The sequence below is a fragment of the Culex pipiens genome, chromosome 3 (assembly GCF_016801865.2).
Source record: "Culex pipiens pallens isolate TS chromosome 3, TS_CPP_V2, whole genome shotgun sequence".
Taxonomy (NCBI): domain Eukaryota; kingdom Metazoa; phylum Arthropoda; class Insecta; order Diptera; family Culicidae; genus Culex; species Culex pipiens.
The window spans coordinates 44709042-44734797 of NC_068939.1; the positions used below are offsets into that span (position 1 = coordinate 44709042).

At 36.4% G+C, this 25756-nt stretch overlaps 3 protein-coding genes across 8 annotated transcripts in view; 2 read left to right on the top strand and 1 right to left on the bottom strand.

Moving 5' to 3' along the window:
* Positions 1-4508: 4508 nt before the first annotated feature.
* On the top strand, positions 4509-5874 carry LOC120429157 (2-aminoethanethiol dioxygenase). Its single transcript, XM_039594365.2, has one exon. It carries the CDS (start codon positions 4829-4831, stop codon positions 5558-5560), a length of 732 nt encoding a protein of 243 aa, XP_039450299.1. The 5' UTR covers positions 4509-4828; the 3' UTR covers positions 5561-5874.
* A 2886-nt stretch (positions 5875-8760) lies between these two features.
* LOC120429156 (trichohyalin-like) lies at positions 8761-10646 on the top strand. Its single transcript, XM_039594364.2, has 8 exons — positions 8761-9197; positions 9258-9503; positions 9556-9607; positions 9670-9722; positions 9775-9826; positions 9882-10043; positions 10103-10155; positions 10217-10646. The coding sequence occupies exons 1-8, from the start codon at positions 8931-8933 to the stop codon at positions 10541-10543; spliced, it is 1212 nt and encodes a 403-aa protein (XP_039450298.1). The 5' UTR covers positions 8761-8930; the 3' UTR covers positions 10544-10646.
* Positions 10647-13470: 2824 nt separating this feature from the next.
* LOC120429148 (cAMP-dependent protein kinase type II regulatory subunit) overlaps positions 13471-25756 on the bottom strand; it is a 211361-nt gene continuing 199075 nt past the window's right edge. For all 6 annotated transcript variants that reach the window (XM_052711082.1, XM_052711083.1, XM_052711084.1 and 3 more), the window contains one exon: positions 13471-17400. In XM_052711082.1, the coding sequence (XP_052567042.1) occupies positions 17270-17400 (131 nt within the window). In that variant the 3' untranslated portion in view covers positions 13471-17269. The remainder of the gene's footprint in view (positions 17401-25756) is intronic.

The following is a 25756-nucleotide window of genomic DNA, read 5'->3' on the forward strand; positions in this document are numbered from 1 at the left end:
TGAGTGCAATTGGGTCACAGAACTCGAATTTAATGTTAAACGTAAGAAAATAAAAAATACTTATTTTTTTTTTTGATCATGATTCGTTTATCCCAAGTCCCATGTCCCATACAAACCTTCGGATAATCGAACTTCGGATAATCAAGCTTATGCAACTTGATGCAAAAAGGAGTTTGAGGTTTCTCAACAGAATTGCAAAAATCACACTTACATTGAAACAAATAATATATATTCAACATCAAACAGAGAAATTTCTCATATATGTTTGGCCTGTTCGTCAGATTTAAACAACTAGTTTGGCAAAACTTGTGAGAGAACCCTGCTTGCTCATTTTTCGCAAAGATACAGCATTGAGAAGCAGATCACCCTTGTTGTAAAAGTCTGCGTCGCAATAAAAAATATATACAAGACTTTTTTTTCAAAAAAATGCTCAGTTTTTTGCAACATAAAAAAAATACTGTCATCAAGGGTGACATTGGGTCTGGGGGGTGAGATTGGGTCATAAAAAATGCTGAAATTTGTAAGACACAATCTCACCCCCCAGACCCAATGTCACCCCTGATGACGGTACTTTTCTATAAAATAATTTCGATTTTTTTTTTCAGAACCAAGAATAACTCTTTGAAAAGGCTTAAACATTTATTTTGCCTTGGGCATGAGTAAGGACCTCGACGCCGTTAGCAATGTTGGCTTTAAAATAAAATTTCGTGATAATATCACTTCCCCCCAGCCAACATTTTTGCCATGCGGAGCGGGCCTCGACACTGTGTCTAGGTTTAATTCCTAGCTAGGAGCCATCAGTGTCTTAAGAGGTGGTCCCAAGGCCGAGTAGGAGTTCATGAAGCAAATTAGTCGTCTCCCACCCCTTTTAAATTGAAAAATGAACTCTGAAACCAGCGCTTACTCACAACAGAAACAGAGGCCTCTTCTAGGCATTGTAGGATAGAATAGATTTTGAAATTTATTTAAAAAATAGTTACGTGCATCAATTTTAAACTTCCATTTAAGCATAGATTATTAATCAAGTAGATGTCCCACTTGGAAGTTGCTCCATATACCTAGTTGGCGACACCCCTTTAGCGATCTGCGCGCCGCCATCGTCAATTTACAGGTACTAAATTGGAAAACAAAATCATAGTACTCTGTGCACTTGTCTGTTGAAAAATTGTTTTGTTTTTGACAAAGTGTCACCGAATTGGGTTCAACGCGTTTTTGAACAAACTATTTTTGTAATTTACCTTTTAAAATCCTAAAACACGTAATTAATCGGCCGCCAGGTGTGTACTCCAGCAGGGCAAGTAGCAGTGGCAGCAGCAGTAGAGAATCTGACTAGAATAATCGAACCGGAAACGGGAGGAGATGCCTCTCTTCAAGCCGAACACGGGCAGTTCCCACTCTATGGCGAAACCTCTGCGGATTTGCACCACTCCCCCGGCCAGGTGGAAAAGTCTCGAGTGATGGCAACGAAGGTTAGCGAACTGAGCTACAGTCCGCTCCTCAAAGAGATGCTTCTTTGTATATGGTTGTTCAGAATCCTTTACCATGTGTAGATGCTTCATTTTATTATTATTTTTCCAGACATGAAGAACTTATGTAAAACTTTTGCCAAAATGCAGCGCAAGAATAGACAAACAAACCTAACGCAGATTCCGTCGTTCATGTGCATCAGATTAAAAGAGGCCACTTCCGTATGCTAAACTACCCGGCTGACATTGAACCGCAAGAATAATCTTCAGCTTTGGGACATGTTCTGGAGCTGCTCCAAAATCTAAGAACAGTGTTTCCCAAAGTGGGTATTGGGCCCCGCTAGTGAGGCCTGACAAGTTCCTAGAGTGGCCGTGGGCCCACCAATGATGTATGAAAGGTGGAGCCGTGGAGCCTAGGTGAAAATAGTTTGCGAATCAATGATCTAGACAAATAAAATTTAATCAGCATGTAGGTGTATGATATCCGTTTTATTGGGTCTACGTTTTATTATCAATTAACAAAATAGAACAAGAAACAGTTGTAACAAAAATCGAGGCATTTCATCATGGTGCCCAGCATGTGTATAGATTAGACTTGTGTTTCCGCTCGCCTCCGCTATTCCGGCAACGGTGGATTGTCGCACACCGTGGTTCTAGTGGAACCGGGCCCGGGAAAAGCTTTGCTTGAGTTCTGTTCACACGAGAAAGCTGTGTCCGCTAGAAGCACCGACAGTTACGGTCAGATTCTAGAACGCTGCGCAGTTTCCGTTTGCTGTGGTGGAATGGTTGGGAGGGTTAATCAGGTTTAGAGTGCAACCGGAGGGCCTGTAAAAATAAATTTTCACATTAGCAATTTTTCTGTTAAACTTTTTTCTACTCACTTGCTAACACGTCTCCAAGATGAACGGATCGCACCCTCGAAGGAAACGGCTCCGTTCGTAGGATTTTCGGTGGTCAGAGATGCCCGCACCGGATTCTTCTAAGAGGAAAAAAGCCAACGATTTGAAGTCCCACTTGATGATAAAATCTTGACTTTTTTTTGATAAGGTCCTATAAACAAATGTAAACATTGAGTGTATCCCGCTTACTCCGATGAACTTTGACATAAGGTATGAAAGGGATACATTCAATGTTTACATTTGTTTATAGGACCTTATCAAAAAAAAGTCAAGAAATGTTGACAGAAAATAAACAAAGTTTGAAAAGCAGCTGTTGCTACGATGCAACCGTAACACTTGAACTGAAACTGGGGAAAAATAATTTTCCCTTTGGAAACATCGAAAAGTAGTACCTGTGAATTGCCACCAGGTGCAATTTTGGCGTGGCGGTAGTGGCGCCAGCCCCAACAGGGGAGTGGCGTATCTATATATATTTAGTCTATGATTTAAGTAATAATACAAAGCATTTTGATATGTCAAAATTTCCATAGAGTCTCGGTCAATCAATAATGTAATGATATCGGACAAAATTCGTGAATCTGTTGAACTAACGGTTTTCGGATTATGGTTGTATCGACCATTGTTGCGAATCGAGGATCTACTGGAGCCTTGACGATCAAATGGAGCCTAACATTTCAAAGGACACATGGGTTTTGTGAACAGGAGTGTGTCTCCTTCACTCAAATGACAGTTTACATAAGGTATGATAGAGATGCACTCTTGTTTGCAAGGCTTTATGCCCTAATGAAATGAAAGGCACGAAATAGTCGTCTCAATGACGAGTGTTTAACTTATGAACTGTTCATTTTTGTTTACGAACTGTTCATTTTATTTATTGGTTTTTGGAAGCGGAAAGAATGGTTTAAAAACAAGGTCCTTTACTTTATTTGGCTTTGTAATAAAACATTCGGGGATTTGAGATTAAATTTACTTTCAGACAGTTTAGTTTAGGTTATTGATTAAAGTTTGTTAGTTTTCCGTAGATGAATAATTGGACTTAAATGATTAGTTGATTTGGTCGAAGTGTAATATTTCATTGGAAGATCTGTTTTTAGTTGTAATGTACGACAAGACTACTGACGGACGCGACAGGTTGGGGCCCAGAAAAAGGCCGGATTTATACTCCCTAGACAAGTTAGTTTTCATCTTTTGTTCTCTAGTATTTTTATATTTCCTTTAAATTTGGAATACATCATAGGTTTCTTTTGTATAGAGCTCCGATAAGTTACATTTTCTTATTTAATGAACTAATAATTTAATTTCTTCCGGGCCTTTTTACTTTGAATCACAATTTCAGATTTTCTTTATTCAGTTTTAAAGTTAGATTAACGTAACTGCTTAAGTCATCCAAGTTCTCACAACTCACACCAACACTAATTTTCTTTCCCCTTCCCCCACCCGATCCCCTATATCTTCCGGTGGTGTTCATTTTGTATGCAATACTAGTTCGGCCACTACCCTTTTTCCACAAGAAACCGGACTTGGACTGACTTGAGGCCGCGTCCCCCACCTTGCTCCGTAAAACGAAAACGAAAAGGCTTAAACATTTATTTTGGGAATTTTAAACTGTGATTTTGAAATAAGTTTCATTGCGAAGAGCAGCCAATTTCACATGTGTTTGGAAACATTTTTTGAGTTTAAGGCTTGGTTAAGGGGTTGTTTCGAAAAGTAGAGCGACACACGGCGACACACAAAAATTCATCGAAAAATTATTCGAGTCAGCTGCGCAAAATGTTTTCGGAAAATAGCCGGTAAATCTTCAAGTATCATCGTTGATATCATTCCGATGTGGCTTATTTCAAGCAAATCTTGATCTACAAGATGCCTTAAAAAGAAATAAAAAATACAGTTCCTTGTTAATTTTGCGACGCATTTTTGTGTAAAACAAAGTGCCTAAACATGTTATAAAGATTATTTAATTAAATTAAAAATAAAAAAAAACCTCCAAAACTATACCGTGCCCACTGAATACCACCCTAGAGGGGTGGGCAATGTTTACATGCGGTGCGGCCTGTTCTCTGTTATCATCGTGAAATCACCACCCTGTGTGCTCTGCGCCGGAGAGTGCCGGTTTGACACAAGTAGTTGTCAACCAACCCACCACCCATCGAAGCAAGGTGCAGCAGGCCGCGAGAGTGCAGAAGAAAATCAAAATAAAAGTTCAATCATATCCGAGGGGAAAAGTGAAATTTTTTGCACAACAGCTTGACTCAAAAAAGTAATCAAGCACGGTTGTGAAGGCGGTCTTGTTCTGCGCAGCTGGATTATCCCGACTAGATAACGCGATGATGTGTCGCTGAGAGTGCCGCTGATTGTTGGAGACACACCTTTAGAAGCAGAGATTTTTTTCTGCGAGTCGAGATTTCACGGAACTAAATTTGGGATAGTTGTGCAAAGCGGAAGTGTTGCGGCCGCAAACAAAAAATGACATCGCTGTTCGCGCGGGTGTTCCGCCAGGCCGCGGTGACCTTCGAGCAGAAGAACGCCGAACGGTTGCTGACCAATCTGCAGAGTTTACGTGCCCTTATGGAGCAACTAACGCTGGCCGATTTGAACCTGGATCCGGCCGTGGTGACCCCGGAGACGTTCGAGCCGGCCACCAAAGCTCCGTGCACCTTTATAGATATCTACGACAGTGACGCGTTCACGATGTCGGTGTTTGTCCTGCGGGAGAACTACACGATGCCGCTGCACGACCACCCGCGAATGAACGGCCTGCTGAAGGTTGTGGCCGGTTCCGTGCGAATTCAGAGCTTCTCGGAGATTGATCGCCGCGAGGAGCAGGACGCCGACGGGACGGAGCGACGCCACGTACTCGTGAACGTAGAGCAGGAGAAGACACTTGACGCCGGCCAAGGTCCGGAGGGTTGCTGCGGAATGCTTACGCCAACGGAACGAAACTTTCACGAGATAACCGCCATCGGAGGTCCGGCTGCCTTCTTCGACATCCTCAGCCCGCCGTACAACGCCGACATCCCAGTGTACGGCAAGCGAGCCTGCTCGTTCTACCGGAAGTTGCTGCTGCCGGGCGACGCCGCGAGTGCCGATGGCCGCCGAAGGATGGTCCTGGAGAAGATTCCCACCCCGAACCATTACTACTGTGATACGGAGCACTATGAGGTGCCGGATTTTATGTACGCAACCGGGGGCGAATAAGTATTCGAGTCGAAAGTTGTCACCAAGTTCTGTATTAGTCGCGCCAACATAGATACAGTTTTGAATCAGAGAGCGCATTTTTCGGTCATGGCACCCCCTCTCCTCCTACAATCCAATGGCGGCACGCGTTGCACGAGTCGACGACGGCGGGAACCAAGCGTCCTGCGGATCTTTAAGTTAGTTAGTTGTATGAGCACTTCAAAGAACAGTGTAAATCACACAAACACACACACACCTGTTATTTGTAAATTACATGAGTTGAAAATAAATGCTAAATCTTACTTTTATGCTAAGTATGAAGGTTACCTAAATAACCAGTTGCGTCGACTTATTTTAAATTTATCCTTAACACTGACCTACAAAAATTGACAAAAATGATTGCGCAGGTTCAACTCGAGGGGAAACATGAAGTTTGGGGTCTCCAGAAACACTTTGAATTTTTCAAAAATATTTAGGCATGGCCGAATGATTTTTCTCCAAAGTTTGTATGGAGAATTAGGGCGGTTCGTCGCTATTGCATACAATAAAAAAATTGCATGCAATTTGTGGGAGTAGTTTGTATGGAGAATTAGGGCGGTTATGATCATGGTTAATATATTTTGATTTTAAGAAAGAAATACAAAATAAGTTTCAAAAATTTGTGTTGATTTATACACATTTGAAAAGGGCAGTACGACATTGCTCTTACGGCCTTACATTACACGCGTTTAAATGGGGCCTTTCATCTTATTTAAACGCGTGTCTGCAATGTTGTACAGCCCCTTTCGAATGTTGCTCCAGACTTTTGCGTTGTTGTGCACCTTTACTCAATTATTTACAAAATATTTTAAAGTTATTTTAGAAACACAAAAATTTAAACAGTGTACTTAGTTGCGTATTTCAATTACGAAAGTTTTGGTACCCTAACATGTATTGGTCATCGCTGAAATTTTCAAGTTATCGCAGTTTTAGTGAAAAAAGTCGATTTTTTCCCGTGTTCGTCTTTTTTCCATTTTTGCGCGTGGCGCGTCGAACAACCCAGTTTTTATTTTCAAAAAATCGTATCTCAGAGTATCGAAAACATAACTTCACCAGTTTTTGATATATTATGTAAAATTTTCCGAGAAATCAAACATTCTTCATTACGCCCTTTTGAAATGTTAGTCTTGATTTTAATTTTTTGAAAATATTGTTTTCGAAAAGATCGGAAAATTTCACGAATGTTTCATATTTTAACATTGTAAATCGGACCATTAGTTGCTGAGATATCGAAATTAGAAAATGGTGGGTTTTTTGGGTGAGACTTAGAAAATTTTCCTGTTTTTAAACCTTTGTATGGCAATATCTCAGCAACTAAGGGTCTTATCAACAAAGTTCAAAAAAGCAAAATATAGAGAATTTTCTCAGCTATTCAAAAATATTTTTTTAAAGAATGGGCAAACATGGACACTAATTTAAAAAAATGAATAACAGCTACTATTTAAAAAAAAAAGTTACCTTAAAAATGGCTATAACTTGAAAACGGTGCACTAAATCAAAATTTCACTTAAGTACTTTTTGATTGCAAATTTGATTTTACATCAAAAAATGAAGTTGACAAATTTTTGCAACCAATATTGTGATTTGTTGAAAAAATCTGTATTGATTCAAAAAATCATAACTCGGTCAAAGATTTTTTGCCCATTCTGGAAATTTCTGAAAAGTTGGCATTTGATGTCCTCTAAAACATATAAAAAAAAAATAGTGTTTTTTTGCAAATCAAGTTTTAGTGGGGTAATTCTCCGCCAACTCACACAGCAGTTGCCCCGACCCTTCTTCGATTTGCGTGAAACTTTGTCCTAAGGGGTAACTTTTGTCCCTGACCACGAATCCGTGGTCCGTTTTTTGATATCTCGTGACGGAGGGGCGGTACGACCCCTTCCATTTTTGAACATGCGAAAAAAGACGTGTTTTTCAATAATTTGCAGCCTGAAATGGTGATGAGATAGAAATTTGGTGTCAAATAGACTTTTATGTAAAATTAGACGACCGATTTGATGGCGTACTCAGAATTTCGAAAAAACGTATTTTTCACAGAAAAAAAAACACTAAAAAAGTTTTAAAAACTCGAAACAAAGAGAAACGCAAAAAGTAACTTTCTCAAAACTATTTTTCGTAGAATCGCGATAACTCGTCATGTTTATAAGCAAACCCCTTATGTTTATATATCAAAATTTTTGTAATTGTCTGCTCTACCACTTTGTAAAACATTGTTACACTCTAAAAAATAACCCTGCAAAGTTAGAAAAAACACGAAATTTTAAAATGAAATATTTTGTTCTAAATGAAAAAATTACCCTTCTGGGTCAATGTAGATTCGAAAAGTGCATTAAATTTCCCTTGAAATGACATGTTCCAAAACTTTATACAGTTGAGTAACGAAAAATGGCAGAGTTTTTAAAACTTTTTAAGTGTTTTTTTTTCTATGAAAAATACGTTTTTTCGGAATTCTAAGTACATAAAAATTCCTTTGACACCAAATTTCTATCTCATCACCGTTTCAGGCTGCAAATTATTGAAAAACGCCTCTTTTTTCGCATGTTCAAAAATGGACGGGGTCGTACCGTCCCTCCGTCACGAGATATCAAAAAACGGACCACGGATTCGTGATCAGGGACAAAAATTACCTATAAGGACAAAGTTTCACGCAAATCGTAGGGGGGTCGGGGCAACTTTTCCCGATTTCGTGTGAGTTGGTAGAGAATTACCCAGTGACAAAATATGGAATTAAAAATCACAATTTTTTTTAACCTTGTATCATTTTTTTCAGTGTAGTCCCTATCCATACCTACAACTTTGCCCAAGACACCAAATCGATCAAAAAATTACTTCAAAAAATACAGGTTTTTGAATTTTCACATACCATTTTTTTATGGACAGCTGCCAAATTTGTATGGAAAATTATATGAACGAACTAATGATTCAAAATGGCTTCTTTGGGCATACCGAATGCACCAAAAAAGTTTCAGCCGGATTATAAAATACAAAAAAGAAATCGAATGACCGAAATCTCAGAGAATTGCTCAATTGCTCTCTGGTTATGTACAATTTTTATGTGAGATTATTTAATAAATATTCCAATCAAAATTCTTTTGAAGTTGTAACAAATTAATCAGTGTTGAAAAAAAAAGAACTGTATAGAAAGCAACCAGTGAAATCTTTCAATCTGTTCAACTTCATGTTAAGTTCACCGCGCATGCTCAGTATAAAATCATGCAGTTATTTTTAAACTGCATTAAAATTTTCGCTCACTCTTAGTAGATCGTTAGTGTACAAATCAAAACGCTTCAGTGAAAAGTATTTTTTAGTTGTTTTCGCTATATAAATTATAATCAAAAATAGTTTTGAAAAAATGGCCCGAAATGTGCTCTCGCGGATGGAGACCATCTGCGCCGAGGTGATGGAAATGCCGGAAATCTTCCTCGCCGATGGGGACGACGACGACGACGTCGAATCGACGGTGGAAATTGACGAAGCCGCTGAACTGGATGAGCTGGCCGCGGACGAGGATGACGCAGAAAGTGTCGAAGATTGCGACGGGGAAAAATCTAAAGATGCGTCGAAATCAGGGGATGGAAAGGGGGGAAAATCCAGCAATGAAAAGGGCGTTTCTGTTAAGGTATTTGTTGTTAGAATATAAATTGATAACAATAAATGTATAAAGATAAAATCATCTTAGGTTAATTGCGAAGATAAAAAGCAGCAAAAAGTCGGAAAATGGATTTCGCGGGCCCTGCGAGCCGCAGTTAATCCGATCGTGTCCAAGTTCAATCTCAACTTGAAGGTCAACTTAGACTTGAATGTGGCAAATAAGGAGGGAAAACAGGAAGCGGTTTCAAGCGCTTCGAAACAGCAGGAAGCTGGCAAAGCTAAGCCAACGGCTCAACAGCTGAGAAGACGAGCAGATTTGGCCCGGATAAAGGAGGTTTGGAAAAAAATATTGATTTTGGAAATATATTATATTCCAAAAATTTCAGCTTGAAAAAGAAAATAGACATCTTGAAAAAGTGTTCGAAAAAATTGTTACTGGTAAAATTGTTTTTTATTATACATTTACAAAAAAAAATCATTGAAACATGTTATATTTTCAGCTTACACGGATATGAAGGCAAATTTAGCAGAAAAATCATCGGAATATGATAAGGTATTTAGAAATTGATCACAATTGAATGTTTTTAAAACAATTTTACTTTCAGCTAAAAGAAAAGCATTCCCGAGAAGAATCAAAACTTGGCAAACTAGTCGACGGTAATTTTCATGATTTGTTTTACTGAAGAACCTTTAGTATCGTTTTTTTCTTCAGAGCTTTTGATACTGAAAAAGGCTATTTCCAACTTCGAGATGGAAAACAAAAAGTTAGAAATCGAAAAAATACAACTGAAACAGGAATTGAGGCAGGAAAGGGAAGATAAAACCCACAAAATTAAGCAATTTGAAAGCAAGTTGGAAGAACTGCAAACTAAAAGTCAGTGCAAACCGAAAGTTTAAACTTATGAACATTTTAAAAACAGTTTCAAATTTCAGGTGAATCTGAAATTCAAAAGCTGAAGGAAGAAACCGCTGCACAATTGTTGGAGGTTTAAATTCCATGGGTTTTTAAATGTTCAGAGTATTTTTAAAAACCTCTTCATTTTTCAGAAACAAACCACCCTGAACCAAAAAGAATCTGACCTTAATCAGCTCAGCAAACAATTGCAAACATTGCAGGAAGATTTTGCCAAATGTGAGGCAAACCACCTCCAGAACTTTCAACAGCATCTCCAAAAGCAAGCTCAACTTGAGCTAAAAGTGATGGATTTGATGCAGAAAAATCGTGAACTTACTGCCAGCAGCCAGGAGCACCGACCTAGCAACAGCACCGTGCGGGAGGATTCTTGCGGAACCGGCCATGCGTGTCCACTTTGTGGAAGTATGTTTCGAAATATGGCCGATCTTCAAATACACGTTGAGTCTTGCGTTTCGTGATGAAGGGTAATGTAATAAAATAAAATTTCCGTGTAATGATTTATTCTTTGATTTATTACTGATTTCAACATCTAAAAAAAAGTTAAGGTTAAACAAAAAATGTTAAACTGCAAGAGAGCAATTCTCCACCAAACCCGGAAATGGATTTTCCTTATATTTTTTGAATTGGCTCAAACTTTGTGGGGGCCGTCCCTATGACCAAAAAAGTAATTTTGTGTCATACATACAAGTCTCCATACAATTTTGGCTGCTGTCCATACAAAAATGGTATGTAAATATTCAAACAGCTGTAACTTTTGAGTGAATTTTCTGATCAATCGGCAAAGTTGTAAGTATTGTTGAGGACAATTGAGAAAAAAATAGGTACACGGAAAAAAAATTGCAGATTTTTTAGTAAACTTTTTTTTTCACCAAAACTCAATTTCCCAAAAAACGTTTTTTTTTTTATTTTCGAGATTTTTTAATATGTTTTAAGGGACAAAAATCCGCAACTTTTGAGCCATAGAGAAACATGGTCAAAAAATCTGCCGCCAAGTTATAAATTTTGAAAAAATACTTTTCAAAAAAAATATTTTTAAAAATGGTCACTCATGGTCACTGTTTTAAAAAATCGAAAAACTGCAAATATTTCGCTAAAATCAAACTTTCGGTGGCTATATCTTGAAAACGGAACCCTTTATCAAAAAATGTGTAAAAAAGTTTTCGATTGCAAATTCAATTTTGCATTAAAAAATAACGTCAAATTTGTTTTTGCATGAAATTTTGATTTTTTCCAAAAATCACTATTTTTTCAAAAAATTATAACTCGGCGGCAGATTTTTTGACCATGTTTCTCTATGGCTCAAAAAATCTCGAAAATCAAAAAATACGTATTTTGGGAAATTGAGTTTTAGTGAAAAAAAAAGTTGACTAAAAATCTGCAAAATAAAAAATCCGTGTACTTATTTTTTTCTCAATTGTCCTCAACAATACCTACAACTTTGTCGAAGACACCAAATCGATCAGAAAATTCACTCAAAAGTTACAGCTGTTTGAATATTCACTTACCATTTTTGTATGGACAGCAACCAAAATTGTATGGAGACTTGTATGGGTGAACCAATGACACAAAATAGCTTATTTGGTCATAGGAAAGGCCCCCACAAAGTTTGAGCCAAATCAAAATATACAAAAAATAAAAATGGTCGAAATCGGCCGATTTCGTAGAAAGTTGCTCAATAGAGCAATTTTCCACCAAACTCGGAAATGGATTTTACTTTTATTTTTTGATTTGGCTCAAACTTTGGGGCCTTTCCTATAACCAAAAAAGTAATTTTGTGTCATTGGTTCACCTAAAAACAGTCTCCATAAAATTTTAACAGCTGTTCATACAAAACTGGTAAGTAGGTAAATAATCGAAAATTTGTAACTTTTAAAGGAATTTTTTGATTGATTGATTGAAAAGATAAAAAAAATAAAAATTGAAATTACAAGCCTAGGTTTCAACATTTGGATGAAAAAAGTGTTTTAAAATGCCTTTCAATCATTAGTTTTAAAAATACCGCGGTATTGACGGAATTTTTTTTTCGCAGTGAGCATAACACCAGCTACATACAATATTATTGAATAATATAAGGCAATTCCATATGAATGTTTTTGGTCCAAATCTAGAGTTTTTTATAGGACCTTATCAAAAATAAAAACGTAAATTTCAGCTTTACCTTCCCGGTGTTTCGGACACCTATGAAATATTTCAGTGAAATGTTTCATTTTTTTTCGTAAACTTATATTTTTACTTTATTTAATTGTTTTGGCATCGACAACAGCTTCCAAATAAATTTGAAATGAAAGTTGATTTTAAAATTCACCAAATAACACAGTTTTGACATTTATTATGCGAACATATATCCAAATAATTTATAAAACAAGATGAGGTGTCCGGGTTTCGAAGCGTCTATGTATTCGAATCAAGCCGTTACGCACTTCGAAAGGAACCGGTCAAAAAAAATTTTAAATGGGCAGCAGCGAAAGCAAGCCAGAGAGGGTGAATAAAAGCCCCAGGAAATCGTTCCTTCTCCTTTGTTCTGCCATTTCTTGACCCCTTTTCTTAAGAGGTGCGTATTGGCCCATGGGGTGGTCCTAGCCAACATGAGCTCCAAAAATATTTTTTTCGAATATTTTTTTTAAATCTAAAAATAAATAGCTGGATGCTTGGACGCAAATAAATGCTCATTAGTTGGGCATTTCAGGGCATATATTTTGAAAATGTCACTTTGAGCGTTTCTGGACTGGACCAAAGTCTGAAACTATTTCGGTTTTTAAAGGAGGTGGGCGACATAAACATTGACAAACATTTGCAACGGCCTTATCGAAAATGAATCTCGGATTTGTGATCAGGGACTAAAGTTACCCTTTAGAACAAATTTTCTCGAAAATCGAAGTGGGATCGGGGCAACCATTTCCGATTTCGTGTTTAAAAAAAATGTTAGGCTTTCTTTCATTCTACTCCCACCACATAACACCCAACCATTTCAAGTGTTTTTTTTTTATATTTGATTTCCTCTTTCTGGTTTTACTACTTTAATACGACACCTTCAATAACGAGACAGTAACAGTATGCTTTTTTGTGTTTTGTGTGTGTGTGTGTTTCTTTTTTTGCATTTTCATCTTTTTAGTCATATTTTTTTCTGCTGCTGCTGTTTTTTATCAATCATTTGAAATTCCGCTCAACTTATCAAACTAACAAAATTAATCATATCTGCGTGTGTTTTTTTTTAACTTTTTTTTTTCTTTTTTCATTCTGTGTGGTTTGTGTTTCAATGCAGGCAATAATATAATTAAAAGGAAGAAATAAACGAGTTATTGTAAAACAACTAGATTCATTCATCTACCTAGGACACGCTGCGCACACGCCAACTTTCAATTGGTTGTTTTTTATTTTGTTTGCAGGGGGGAAGAAAACATGTATCTTTTGTCTCTTCTCTTCTTTTTTTTGTTGTTTTTTTTCTCTTGATATTATCTCTAGTTATGTTTTATAATGTTATCATTATTAATATGCTCAATATGTTTTGTTTTTCTCATTTTAAATACATGGCAATGCGAGCATGCTCGCGACTGCTAAAACTAATCCAACGGGAAGCAAAAAACAAACTAATTAGTAAAACGTCTTACGGTTAAATAACAAACAAACAAAAATAAACTTGACTCATTTTATTCTCATTCCTAATTTTTTTCAATCAATCTGCTCGTTCGAGACGAAGCTATGGCTGTTCTGCTGTTCCTCTTGCGCAATGTTTTTCTTCTTCAATATTATTACTTTTATTAAATTGTTGTTTTATTTATTTATTAAAAGTAACGCTGTTCTGCTGTCGTGATCGGTTGTGTTTCAAAATTTGTTCTTTTCCCTAACGTGAGCTCTACAGTTTTCCGATGATAGTAACTTCTCTCACAGTAATTTTGAAACGCAGGTTCATCTTCCCTCAAATATTTTTTTTCTAAAACCGCAAGCAAAGGGCAGGTGTTAGAAGAATAAGCAGAACATTTACTCGAAACCGAAAATGTCCAGCATTTTCTAAGTGTGCCGAAAAGGGAAAAAGAGGGGGTTTGTTAAAAGCTCGCTGTTCTTGGAACTAATCAGAGAAGTGAAAAAGTAGAGTGTTTTTAGGGTCCTTCTGATTATTTTTGTCGGAAATTTGTTCCTATTGTTTGTAGTTCGTGTGTGTTGCACACAAACGCAAGGTCTTGTATTCCTCTCAGATTTCGTATTTTTCAGTGTAGATTTTTGTTTCTTTCTGGGAGAGGCAGGGACATTTTAGATTTCTGTAATAGTTGTTTGTATATATTGTCTTACCAGGGTAAAAAATACACATGTGTAAGCTCATGTACTAATATATATGTCTCCAAAAAGTACGAAAGAGTCGCGCAAGTCTACAACTTGCCGTGAAATATGCTGCTCGAAAGAGAGAGTTTTTGTTTTCTTTTCGATTGCTGTCTTTGTTCGGTTCACATCGGGTTTAGTTTAGTTGTAACAGTAGTGATTGATCGTTTGCAAAAGTTTAAAGTTTGTTTTGCGAAATTTGACTGTGTTTGTACCTTCAAGCAAATCCAGTACTGGAAAAAAATAGATTTTTTTGTTGGTTGAACCAAACGAACCAAAAATCGCTCATTTTTCAGCTGAGTAATTCTCTACGTTTTCGCAAATCGACTTTATCTTACTGTTTTTGATTCGAAAGAAACTTTGTTCATGCATTCTCCTTGTCGAAAGAAGCCATACAATTTTGAGGGCTCATCATACAAAATGGGCATGGAAAGGTTCGTAAATCTGTATCTTGAGAAGGGAGTTTCTGATTGATTTCATGTCTGCGGCAAATTTGTTTCAGAAAAAAATGTTCTTTCTTTGCCCAACAATCCAAATCGATAAGAAAATCTCTTCTCAATATACAGAGTTTCGAATTTTGTCGCCTATTTTGTATTACCAGCCTGTAAAATTGTACGAAGACTTATTTGGATAAACTATTGATGCAAAATTTCTGCATTTGACGGCGGGAATGCATGGACAATTGTTCACCCAAATTAAAAAAAAAATATAAAATTTAAAATCACGATAAAATTGCAAAAACGTAGAGAATTACTTAGCTTTTTAAATTTCTCATATTTTATCTGGAAATTTCAAAAACAACTTGAAACCGTTTGTTTCATCAACCTCACTAAAAAAAAACAAACAAAGCATGTCATTCCTTCTAGTTGTGTGATGCTGTCAAAATGGAAATTTTTTGTTCAAGCCTACTGCGTCCTAAGAGATGCGAAAAAACTATAATTCGTGTGTCTAGTTTTTTTTTTCTTAGTTTCTCTCAGTAGTAGGCGGTGATCGCGATATGATGTCTCACTTTTTTTTTCTCGCTCATCTCAACAGTGCTGGATGAGTTTCCGCATTTTCTAAACTTCTAGCTTTGTGCAGTTTTGTTTAAACGTTTGTTTTTTTCCTAATGATTTTCTTTTTTCTCATGCATGCCTTCGCTCACCTGGGAGCCGCATCAAAGTCTTATGATTTATCAGTTTTTTTTAATGCATTCTCAAATGGCTGATCTCTCTCGCTATCTGATTTTTTACTTGTTATTAAATATATACTCTGCTTAACTTTCCTTAATTAAATCTCTGCTGTTTTCTTAACTTACTTACATATCAATTCATATATCTTATAGAGTGATATTGTTTTTTTTTTCTTCTTTTATATTTTATGTTAAACACTGCTCAAAGTTTTATCTTAAAATTGTTACCATTTTTTGTTACTTTTTGCTAGTTATGATTTTTTTGTATTTTTTTTTGTTGCTTACCTCATGATCGAATAAATAACAGAAATAAGTTAATTTTTGCTTATTACTTTCTTTTCATGTGTGTCTCATATAATCTTCACCTTCTCCATTTTTTCAGTGATCAGTTAGTTTGCTAGTACAGTTTGCTTTTGTTTTTTTTTGCATTTTGCTTGTTTTACGAATACTTGCTAAAAAGTTCTTCATAGTTTTTTTTTTCTTAATAAATCCATTCATTTCACCATTTAGTAATAATCGTGTCTGCTGTGTTGTTTAGATATTGATGTTATCGGTTATGTTTTTTTTTGTTTTCCTTTTTGTATTTTTTTTTCTTCAAATGTCTCACACTACTTTTCACTATTTTGTTTAAACACACAGTTACTAATGCTTGTGGTGTGTGCTTTCAAATATTTTTCTTGTTTTTTTTTGTTTGATTTGTTACACAACACTTTACAGTTACCTGAAATAGGGGGGAGCTGGAAACATTGCGTTTCTTGTGTTTGCTTGTTTGTGTGTATTTCAATATCTAGTTGTTTTTTTGTTTGCTTTTTCATATTTATTAGTTTCATTACACATATAATCTTTCTTTCTTTATGTTTATGCTTTGTTTAATCGAAAACTGATGCTGGTGGCGGCGGTGGTGACTTGTCGTGTCTCCGACACCGATTAGTTTAATGCTTTTTTTTAGATTTTTATTCTTTCCTTTTTATCTGACTTGCTCAAATACAATCTGATATATAAATGTGTTCATTCTTGTTCTAATATTTTGTTTTATTTTTATTTTTATTCTCTCTGCGATAAAAGCGCGCATCCCGTCTCTTCCTCTAAAAATCTAAAAACTACGATTTATTTGCAAAAACAATAAAATAAAAGTTAGTAATAATTATATGATGGCTGACTGCTTCGTCACAATTTTATTTCCTTCTTGTCTCGGTGGATGATCCAGCCACGTATGAAGATGACGATGATTAGAGTTTGGCCAGCCTGTCTAGTTGCTCCGCCGCATCCGGAACATCGCCGGGGGTGTCCGGGCATTAGCTCGAGCTAACAACCTCCACTTTCTGGGCCACGCTGCTGTTGCTGTTGCTGATATATATTAGATGGTAAAGAAAAATTGTGGAAACCCAGAAATGTGTCGGCCCCGGAACCGATGGTAAGGGAAACCCGAAACGTTTTTCACGGACCCCGTCGGGCGCAAGAATACCGGCCGGCTAGCGTGGGCCACGTGGCCGTGGCGTGCCACAAGCCAAAACGAACCACGTGGCGGCTTTTCCTTTTATTAATCGTAGAATGTGTGATGCTTGATGAGTGATTTGGATTTTTTTTTGTTAGTTTTGCTGATTTTGTTGTTGTTACATAATTTCCCTTGTTAAGAAGACTTCTGCTGCGATTGCTGGTTGGTTGGTTGGTTGGTCGAGTTCAACGGTCGTCGCGACGCTTATCGGATGTCGCTGATGTTGTTCTTGCTGCCGAAGATCTTGACCAGCTGGGACTCGTAGTCGCCAATGTTGCGCTTCATCAGGTTCATGCACGGACCTAGGAGCCGCTCGAACGCGTCCACGTCCAGGACTGAGGAGAGATAAGTGAAGAAAGTTTAGTTTTTTTTTTGCCAAATATGAAATTCTAGATATTTGCTAAGTTTAAATTTAAATAAACACAATTCTGCCAATTTGAGAGAAGTATTCCACAATAAATACAAATAGTAGAAACATGCTGATGCTTACCTTAGTACCACAGGAAAGAACATAAACCAAGTTGGTAATAAAGTTGATTATGAAATTGTGAACAAATTAGTGCAATGCTGCAATGAAATTGTACAGTCTTCCTGTTTGTTACCTTTACAAACAACATTTCTGTACTCTCAAAAGAGATTTAAATACCTACTTAAAACGCGATGAAATTGATAGCTACAACACTTTGATTGGTTTTAGATTTTTCCGCAAAATTAAGAGTTCTAATTAAATCAGGCGGGATGGTATGGAATCATACTGACCAACAACGTTGAACCCTTCATTTTAAAGTTACCTCGGTTTACGGTACCTAGCAGAGCAATTTTTCAATAAAACCAGAAATTGATTTCATTTGTATTTTTTGCCTAAATCTATTAAAGGGGGGCAAATAGTTTTTCGGCCATTAAAAAAAAATCTTTTGCTTTGAGTATTTAATCGAAAAGTACTCAAATTGTTATAAACAGGTGTGTCGTTTTCAAGTTATAGCCACTTTTATTTTTTAAATAGTGCCAATTTCTGAAAAATATGTGTGTCAAAAAGCTGAGGAAATTTTCTACAAATTCATCCCTTTCCCCTTCGAAATGGGTCTGAAAAATCAGGAGCAAAAACATTTTTTTTCAATTTTTTTATGTTATAAGACGAGTAATCAACTGAAAACAATCTAAAATGTATTTTCCTGCCTTATTAGGCCAACATTTTAATGGAAGTAGTAGCTCAATCAAGCGAAAACCATTACAAATGCATTTTCCTGCGGTGGTTCACATATTTACCATGTTCGGCACGATTTTAAATATTAAATTTAAAGTTAAATGAATCATGACAAAATAAAATTTTGTCGTGTTTTTTATTTTCGCAATTTTAACACCAAATTCGAGTTTTCCGACTCCATTTTATTTTTTTCAATATTCCATCTTTGATAAAAATAAGTTTAGGGGTCATTCTTAAGCTCGAAAATAAAAAATAAGCAAACGATTTTTTTTGTGACTCCATTATCCAAAGTAAAAATTTTCCAATGCATTCGGATAATCGAATCTGGACTGTACATTACACAGCAAAAAATCCGATGGTAAAATCGCATGCAAAAGCATGCACATCACCTTCGTCAAAATAAACACTTAATATTACACACTGCATGTAAAATTATTGCAAACACAAAAAAAAAAGTTGCAACCGACGGGATTCAAACCCAGCACAAATGTTATGGACTGGCGCCTTAGCCCGCTCGGCCATCAGACCGATGTAAAGCTGTAAGGATAAACGCATATATGAGCTTGACATTTCGGTCAATTAGGTTTCCCATACTGATGGGCTACATATTTCAGTGTGTAAAATCACATAAAATTGTATAAAATAATGCAATATTTATTTTACACCCAGGCCTTCTACACGCAGCTGGATTACTACTTTTTTAGCTGTGTACTGCAAAAAGGTTTTTTTTCACGAAAATATTGTTTCTTCAATATTTTAAATTTTTGAAAACTAATGATAGCTAAATTGCTGGACTGGTGTTTAATGCATTTGACGACAATTTTTTCATTAATTTTTTTATTTAATATATTTTTTATTCTATGTCAAGGCTTTTGAATAGTCAAAAACACTTTATTAAATCCTGTAATTCATGATCAAAATGAAGCTAATAGGCTGATAACAGAAATGGTTTGAGAAAGGTTATATTTCCCCTACAGCCACTCAAATGCAATACAATTACAACAATACAATTTATGTTTTTAAAGTGTCACTCACACAGCACTCAATTTACAAATGCCAAAGTTTCTGAAACTAATTATCATATTTTCAATTGAAAAAATATATTTCGTAAAACTTTCTAATCACTTGTTTCAAATATTTTGAAAATTTTGAAATCAAGATTTATTAAAATTAATCATTCAAATTTTAAATAAATTTTATTAATCTCAAAATTTTTAAAATTCAATTACATTTACACATTTTCAGTGATGTGAAATTTTTTCACTCAAATCACAATAGATTTCAGTGAAAAACATACAGCATCGTCGATACAACTCTAAGCTATTGAATAAAGACGTAACTGCTCCGCAAAAAAAGCGAAATTTTAAATTCCAAGCCTAATTTTCAAAATATTGAAAAAAAAACATATATTAAAATGTTTTTTTACACTTCAACAGTTGTGTTATTATTAGAATTAAAAGAAATGATTTTATGAAACTTTTCATTCTCGTAAAGTTTACCTCAGTGTTGGGATTCTCGCGCTCTCGCGAGAAAAAAAACCTCTCTCGAGTTCTCCCCGCGAGTCCCGAGCTGCCTTGAGAAACTCACCGATTGCCCGTGCTCTCATCCGTTCGCGAACGGGCTTTCTCGCGAGCCAGAATTGCCCGCGAGCGAGAAGTAAAACGTGTTAGAACAAAAAAAAACAACACAGCGATTGAAGTTACACCTTTATACCATCGCCTGGTTCGCATTCATAAGCCTGATAAAAAAAATTGCTAAGTTGGGACGAACGGCTAGCACGAGGCTCTCGCGAGCGCTCGCAGCAAGAGCGAGAACCCGAACGAAAATGCGAGCGCGAGCGAGAAGAGAAAAGTACTACAAGTTCTCTCCCTCGCTTGCGAGCGAGCAATGCTTTCCTTCTCCTTGCTCGAATTCCATCACTGGTTTACCTCATGTCTTTTCCAGAATTGTATGGCCCATAAATGCAAAATATTTAAAAAAGCTTAGCAGAGTCCCAATTGAATGAAAACGTTACAATGCATTGAATATATTTAGTTATCAAGCTTAACTTTTGAAAAGGTTGTAACCTATCGCTTGTACGTAGTACAATCTCTGGTCACAATGCTTCGCATAATCCTGTCAAACTGAACCGTAGGGACAAGTTAGGATATTGTAATTAACCATTACACTTTTACAACATAAAACAAACACACAAGCTATCCCTTCGGCAAGCACGACTCACATCTCTATTGCGTCAAGTTCGAAATACGCAAACAAAAGCTTAAAATTTTATAAAAGGGACTTCTTCATTTTGAATCGTCCTCATTTGCCGCTACCGACTAGAATCCGTTACATATATTCTAGTCCCACCTGTAAAAGTCTTGTAATTTAAAGTGCAGTGAAATTGTAAATCAGTGTTGAATGTTAACAGCATTCCAGTAGCGGCAAAATGGTAATTTAGTGTCTTTAACTATGTGAGTCGTGTCTAAAGAGTGTCTTTTATTGTTAATTTAGTGTCAGGGAGTTGGTCCCAACAATTCACCATCCAAACTAAACGCAAAGGACCGCGCTCAACGTCAAAAGAGGTCGTTTGGTTGGTGGTGCATGGAGTGTCACAAATAGTGGTAATTATTAATCAATTGTAAGATCTGCACAAAACGCTAGAAATGAACTCCTTTCCAGAACCTCCAAGTTGGCAAAGCGCGCCAACCCGAGAATTCTGTAGAGCGCAATGGCGGAGGCCATCCGGTGAGTTCATTGTTTAACCACTAGACACGAAAGCACAAGTACTAAAACAAAACTTAAACGCTCAGGTTTTTATCCAAGACAAAAACACAAAACCAAAGACACCAAAACCGTTGCTGCGCCAGGCCTGGCCGGAGGAAGATCCTCCGACTTGACTCGACCACCGCGGGATACACTAGAACACACGAACACACACACACACATGGTTAGGTTAGTTTAAAACGACGAAAAACAATAAATCAGGACAACTTAAAACGCAATAAACTTGACTTTTCCATAAACCAAAGCGACGATATTTGTGATTCTTTTTGCCAGGACAGAGCGATTTGCTGAATCGAACCAGGATTGTGAAAGGGTAGGTACAATTCTCCTTCCCCACGTCAAATGTGAGCAGTTGCAGATTTTTACATCTCTCTCTCATCTCCAAGAGTCTCAAGTTCTGGTTTTTATTTAATTTTTAATTAATGAACTAGTGGTGGTAATTGCCCCCTAGTTCGTTATTACAAGGTCTAAAAATAAATAATTTTTACTATTTAATATTTTGGTTCAATTAGTTTTTTTTAAATATTTTTTTATTGAAAACAATATTAAAAATATTGCAAACTGGCCTTTAGAAAAAAATCATTGTTATCGATTCGAATCCTTTGTGAAGCTGCTAATTGCCAAATTTTCAAAGTTCTAAAGAAAAAAAAATGTAGGAAATTTTCACAGCTATTCAAAAATATGTTTTTTTTTCAAGGGTACTTTTCCTTTAAGAAGTATTTAAAAAAACGGAAAGAAATTAAAAATTTATGCCTCAAAGTAACTGCCGCTCTAATCGAGTCTGTCCCATTAGGGTGTAATATCAAAATCGATTTTCCAGCAATTTTTCAGTTCCTTTTGGGGTCCTATACAACTCCCCAAAGTTTGGGAACGATTGGTTTAGTCCTCACTTTGCGCAAAGTGATTCAATTTTCCATATAAATTTGTATGGGAAAACCCATTTTTTTTTTTGGATTTTGATATTTGTGGATTTTACATTTCACGCTGTACTAAAACCGGATTCATATTTAGATGCACTGGAAGGTGCTCTACAACTTTCCCGAAGAGAGTATGGTGCTAACTTGCTCCTAAAAAAAGATACAGCGTGTTCAAAACTCGTCTAAAACGTGTTTTTTGCTCGATAATCACGTATTAGACGAGTTTTGATGACGCTGTATCTTCTTTCAGGAGCAAGTTAGCACCATACTCTCTTCGGAAAAGTTGTAGAGCACATTCCAGAGCATCCGAATATGAATCCGGTTTTGATATAGCGTGAAACGTGTTTTTTTAAATATCAAAATTCAAAAAATGATTTTTCCCATACAAATTTGTATGGAAAAGGACCCCAAAAGGAACTAAAATAATGCTGTGCTGGAAAATCGATTTTGATATTACACCCTATTGCACTGCCCACCATTGAAAAAACGGCTAATATCCACTTTTGGCAAAAACGAGATATTAGCACCAGGTGGTACAGGATGTTCCAACGCATCTTCTTGAACTTGAATTTTACTGAAATAGTGCTTGGACTTGGCTGCCGTTGCGAAAAACCAAACGGCTAATATGCCACTCTTATGGGAAATTGCCTTGACGGAGATTTTGTCACAAACACTAAAACGCGTTTTTCTCGGAATACTTGATTTGGCATAATAGCCGAATTTACAAATATGGGCAGTGCACCATTCGTAACGCGTAGTTTAATTCTATTGAATTGCAATTTTTTCAAATGATTTTTAATATTTTTTTTGTTTAGGTTTTTTTTCATATTTTCCAACAAACACAAGAAGATGTCTTTTTTCAGTCCCCTAGTACACATCGAAAAAATAATAAAACTGAAAAATACATATTGTGGGAATTTAACATCGCATTCGCATTCGTATTTTGGGAATTTCACTTTTAGTGAAAAAATGTTAAATAAAAAATCGGATTTTATCCCGTGTACCCATTTTTTCTGAAAAAGTCCTAATGATAATCTACAACTTGACCGAAGACACAAATTAATGATGGGAAATTACTTATTTTGACATAGGGAATGCATGTACAAAGTTTCATTAAAATGTTTTCTACTCGCAATCCCAAAAAGAACAGGCTGAATTTATCACAAGTTAGGTGACTGATCAAGATGTAATCATTTTCCTCTTCTCATGTTCAACAAAAATAAAAGGAAATTCGATCGACAAAACACCTTTCACTAAACTACAAGCACCCCATAAATCTCTGATTTATAAGAGGCAATTAATAAATCACAATTTTCCGCCCGATTGAATCCTGTACCACGTGTTGATAAGGGGCCACGGCGACCTTCCAGCTTGGGTTGGCCTTTGTCAAGAGGCACAAATCACCGCGTCTTGGGTCGAATGGTGACACTTTTTTTTAGCTGCTGCTGCTCCAACTCCTCCTCATCCTTTTCATCAGCCTGTTGCGGACAACAATTCAAGGACCAAAAAATCACTACCTCAACTCAACTCAGACAACATAAGCGCGGATCATCATCGTCGCCATCGTCGTCCGTTTCGGGCAAGGATAAAACTCCCGGTGGGGAAAAAAGAACTTTCCCAGGTCCATTTCCATTCATTTTCTTGGCAGACGCCGCGAAGCTTCATCTTATTTTCGTTTTACTTTTTCCCCTGTTGCGGCCTCACGGAAGGTAAGGAAAATCCCAGCTTTCTTTCGTTTTCTTTCTTTTTTGTGGGTGGACTGGGAAAATTGATGAGTAATGATGATAAAGCGAAAGTGAAACCTTCCGCGCCCCTTCCCGCCAACCGTTCGTGACCAAAGGCGACACACGGAGCCGGAAAAATGATGACCCTGGAAATGGAAACCCACGTATTATTGTGTGTCTCCTGGCCGGGGCTCAGTGAAAGCCGAATCTCGAGTCTCGGGAGTCACATCCGTCTCCTGGTCAGTGAGATTGGGCACGCAGCTTTAAGGGATATAGGTCTTACGTTGATGCATGGGGGACAAAAAATTTGACTTGCCTTTTTATAATATTTTTTTTTGTTGGTTTATTTTAAATTATACTTTTCTGACATATTTTGTAAAGACAAAACGAATAAAGTCACATAAATTTGTCAAAATGTATTTGTTAAAAAAAAATTCGGGTTCAAAACCTAATAATTTCAATAATTAGGACAATGCAAGTTTTATGAAAAGCTGTTAAAAATCAAAATTTGCTTATAATTTGATATTTTTACCTTCCTCACCTCAATGAGGAAAGGCTATAAAATCACTCAAAAAATTAACTTCTTTATTCGACCTCGTAGACCCATCTTCACGTATACCTATCGACTCAGAACCAAATTCTGAACAAATGTCTGTGCGTGTGTATGTCTGTAAGTCCGTGCACCGAAAAATATGCACATGATTATCTCCGGACTGGCTGAATAGATTTGGACCGTTTTGGTCTCATTGGATCCATCTTGGGGTCCCACAAGACCCTAGTTAATATTATGAAGTTTAGAAAAGTACTTCAAAGTTAAACGATTTTAGCTAAACTTCGGAAGATTGTAAAAAGGGTGGTTTTTGTAAGGAAACCCGTCAGGCTATACATTTTTAGAAAGGTATTTAAAATACCTTTCCAACGAGCCCAAAACATTGGAGATCTGACAACCCTATCAAAAGTTATAACCACATAAGTGTTATTTATACACTTTTTAGAGGCCGGATCTCACATATTTTGATGAAAACGTTGTCCAGATCTACCATGCGACCTGTCTTTGGATGGGTAATCAAGAGATCTTTCCAAAGAGTCCAAAACATTGAAAATCTGACAACCCTATCAAAAGTTATAAGTATTTAAGTTTTTTTTAAATACAGTGTTTATGAGGTCGGATCTCAGATATTTTGATAATGTAAGTGTTATTTATACATTTTTTTGAGGCTGTGAAGTGTATTCACTTTATGAATGTGAAGATGGCAACAACCACCTAAAGGTGGATTAAGTAACGTTTTTTATTTGACAGTAACAAACCAAACAATTTAATTTTAACCATTTGAAAAGTTAGACTTGAATTTAAAAATGTTAAAATCAGCCTGATGGCAAGATTGTCAAATTGTATGTATGGGCCGCGATACTCACATTGGTTGGACCGTGGCCCCCGCTCTTTGGTCGCTTTACCCTTCTGACGCTAAAGGGTGAAAATGCCAGCAAATGTGCAGTTGAAAAAAAGTTTTTTTTTGTATAAAGTTATTTTAAATTTTGTTTTTGATGAATAATTTTGAATATATTTTGTCATAAAATAAACGGCTAGATAAATTAAAATAATATCCAGCCTTTTGAGGACGAAGTCAATCGTTAGCATTTTTTTTATAGTTAATTATTAACATATTTTAGCGCTAAATTTCAACATTCCTTGGGTCATCTTCGCAAGATGTTAAGATAAGGCCCAGCTTGTGACGATACAATACTTTTCCTTTACTTAGAAATCGAATCCAGAAGGGAAACGATAACTAGTTGTATTTGTCCGCACCGGGTTCTGAACTTCCGTTTACGAGGCGGATGCGTTACCGCATGGCTCAGTCTTAACAAAAAATAAATAAATAACTAGACAATAAATTATCATTTCAATTACAAACCTAAATTTTAAATAAACTTATTTTCAAATTTACTCATAAATGGCCTGGATACCTTATTTTGTGCAACCAGTTTATGGAGCGTTTACCCTATATGGACTGTCACCAGTCTGGTTAAAATATTGTCTTACCTATAAGATCAGAAAGTTTCATGCACATTTCATTTTTGA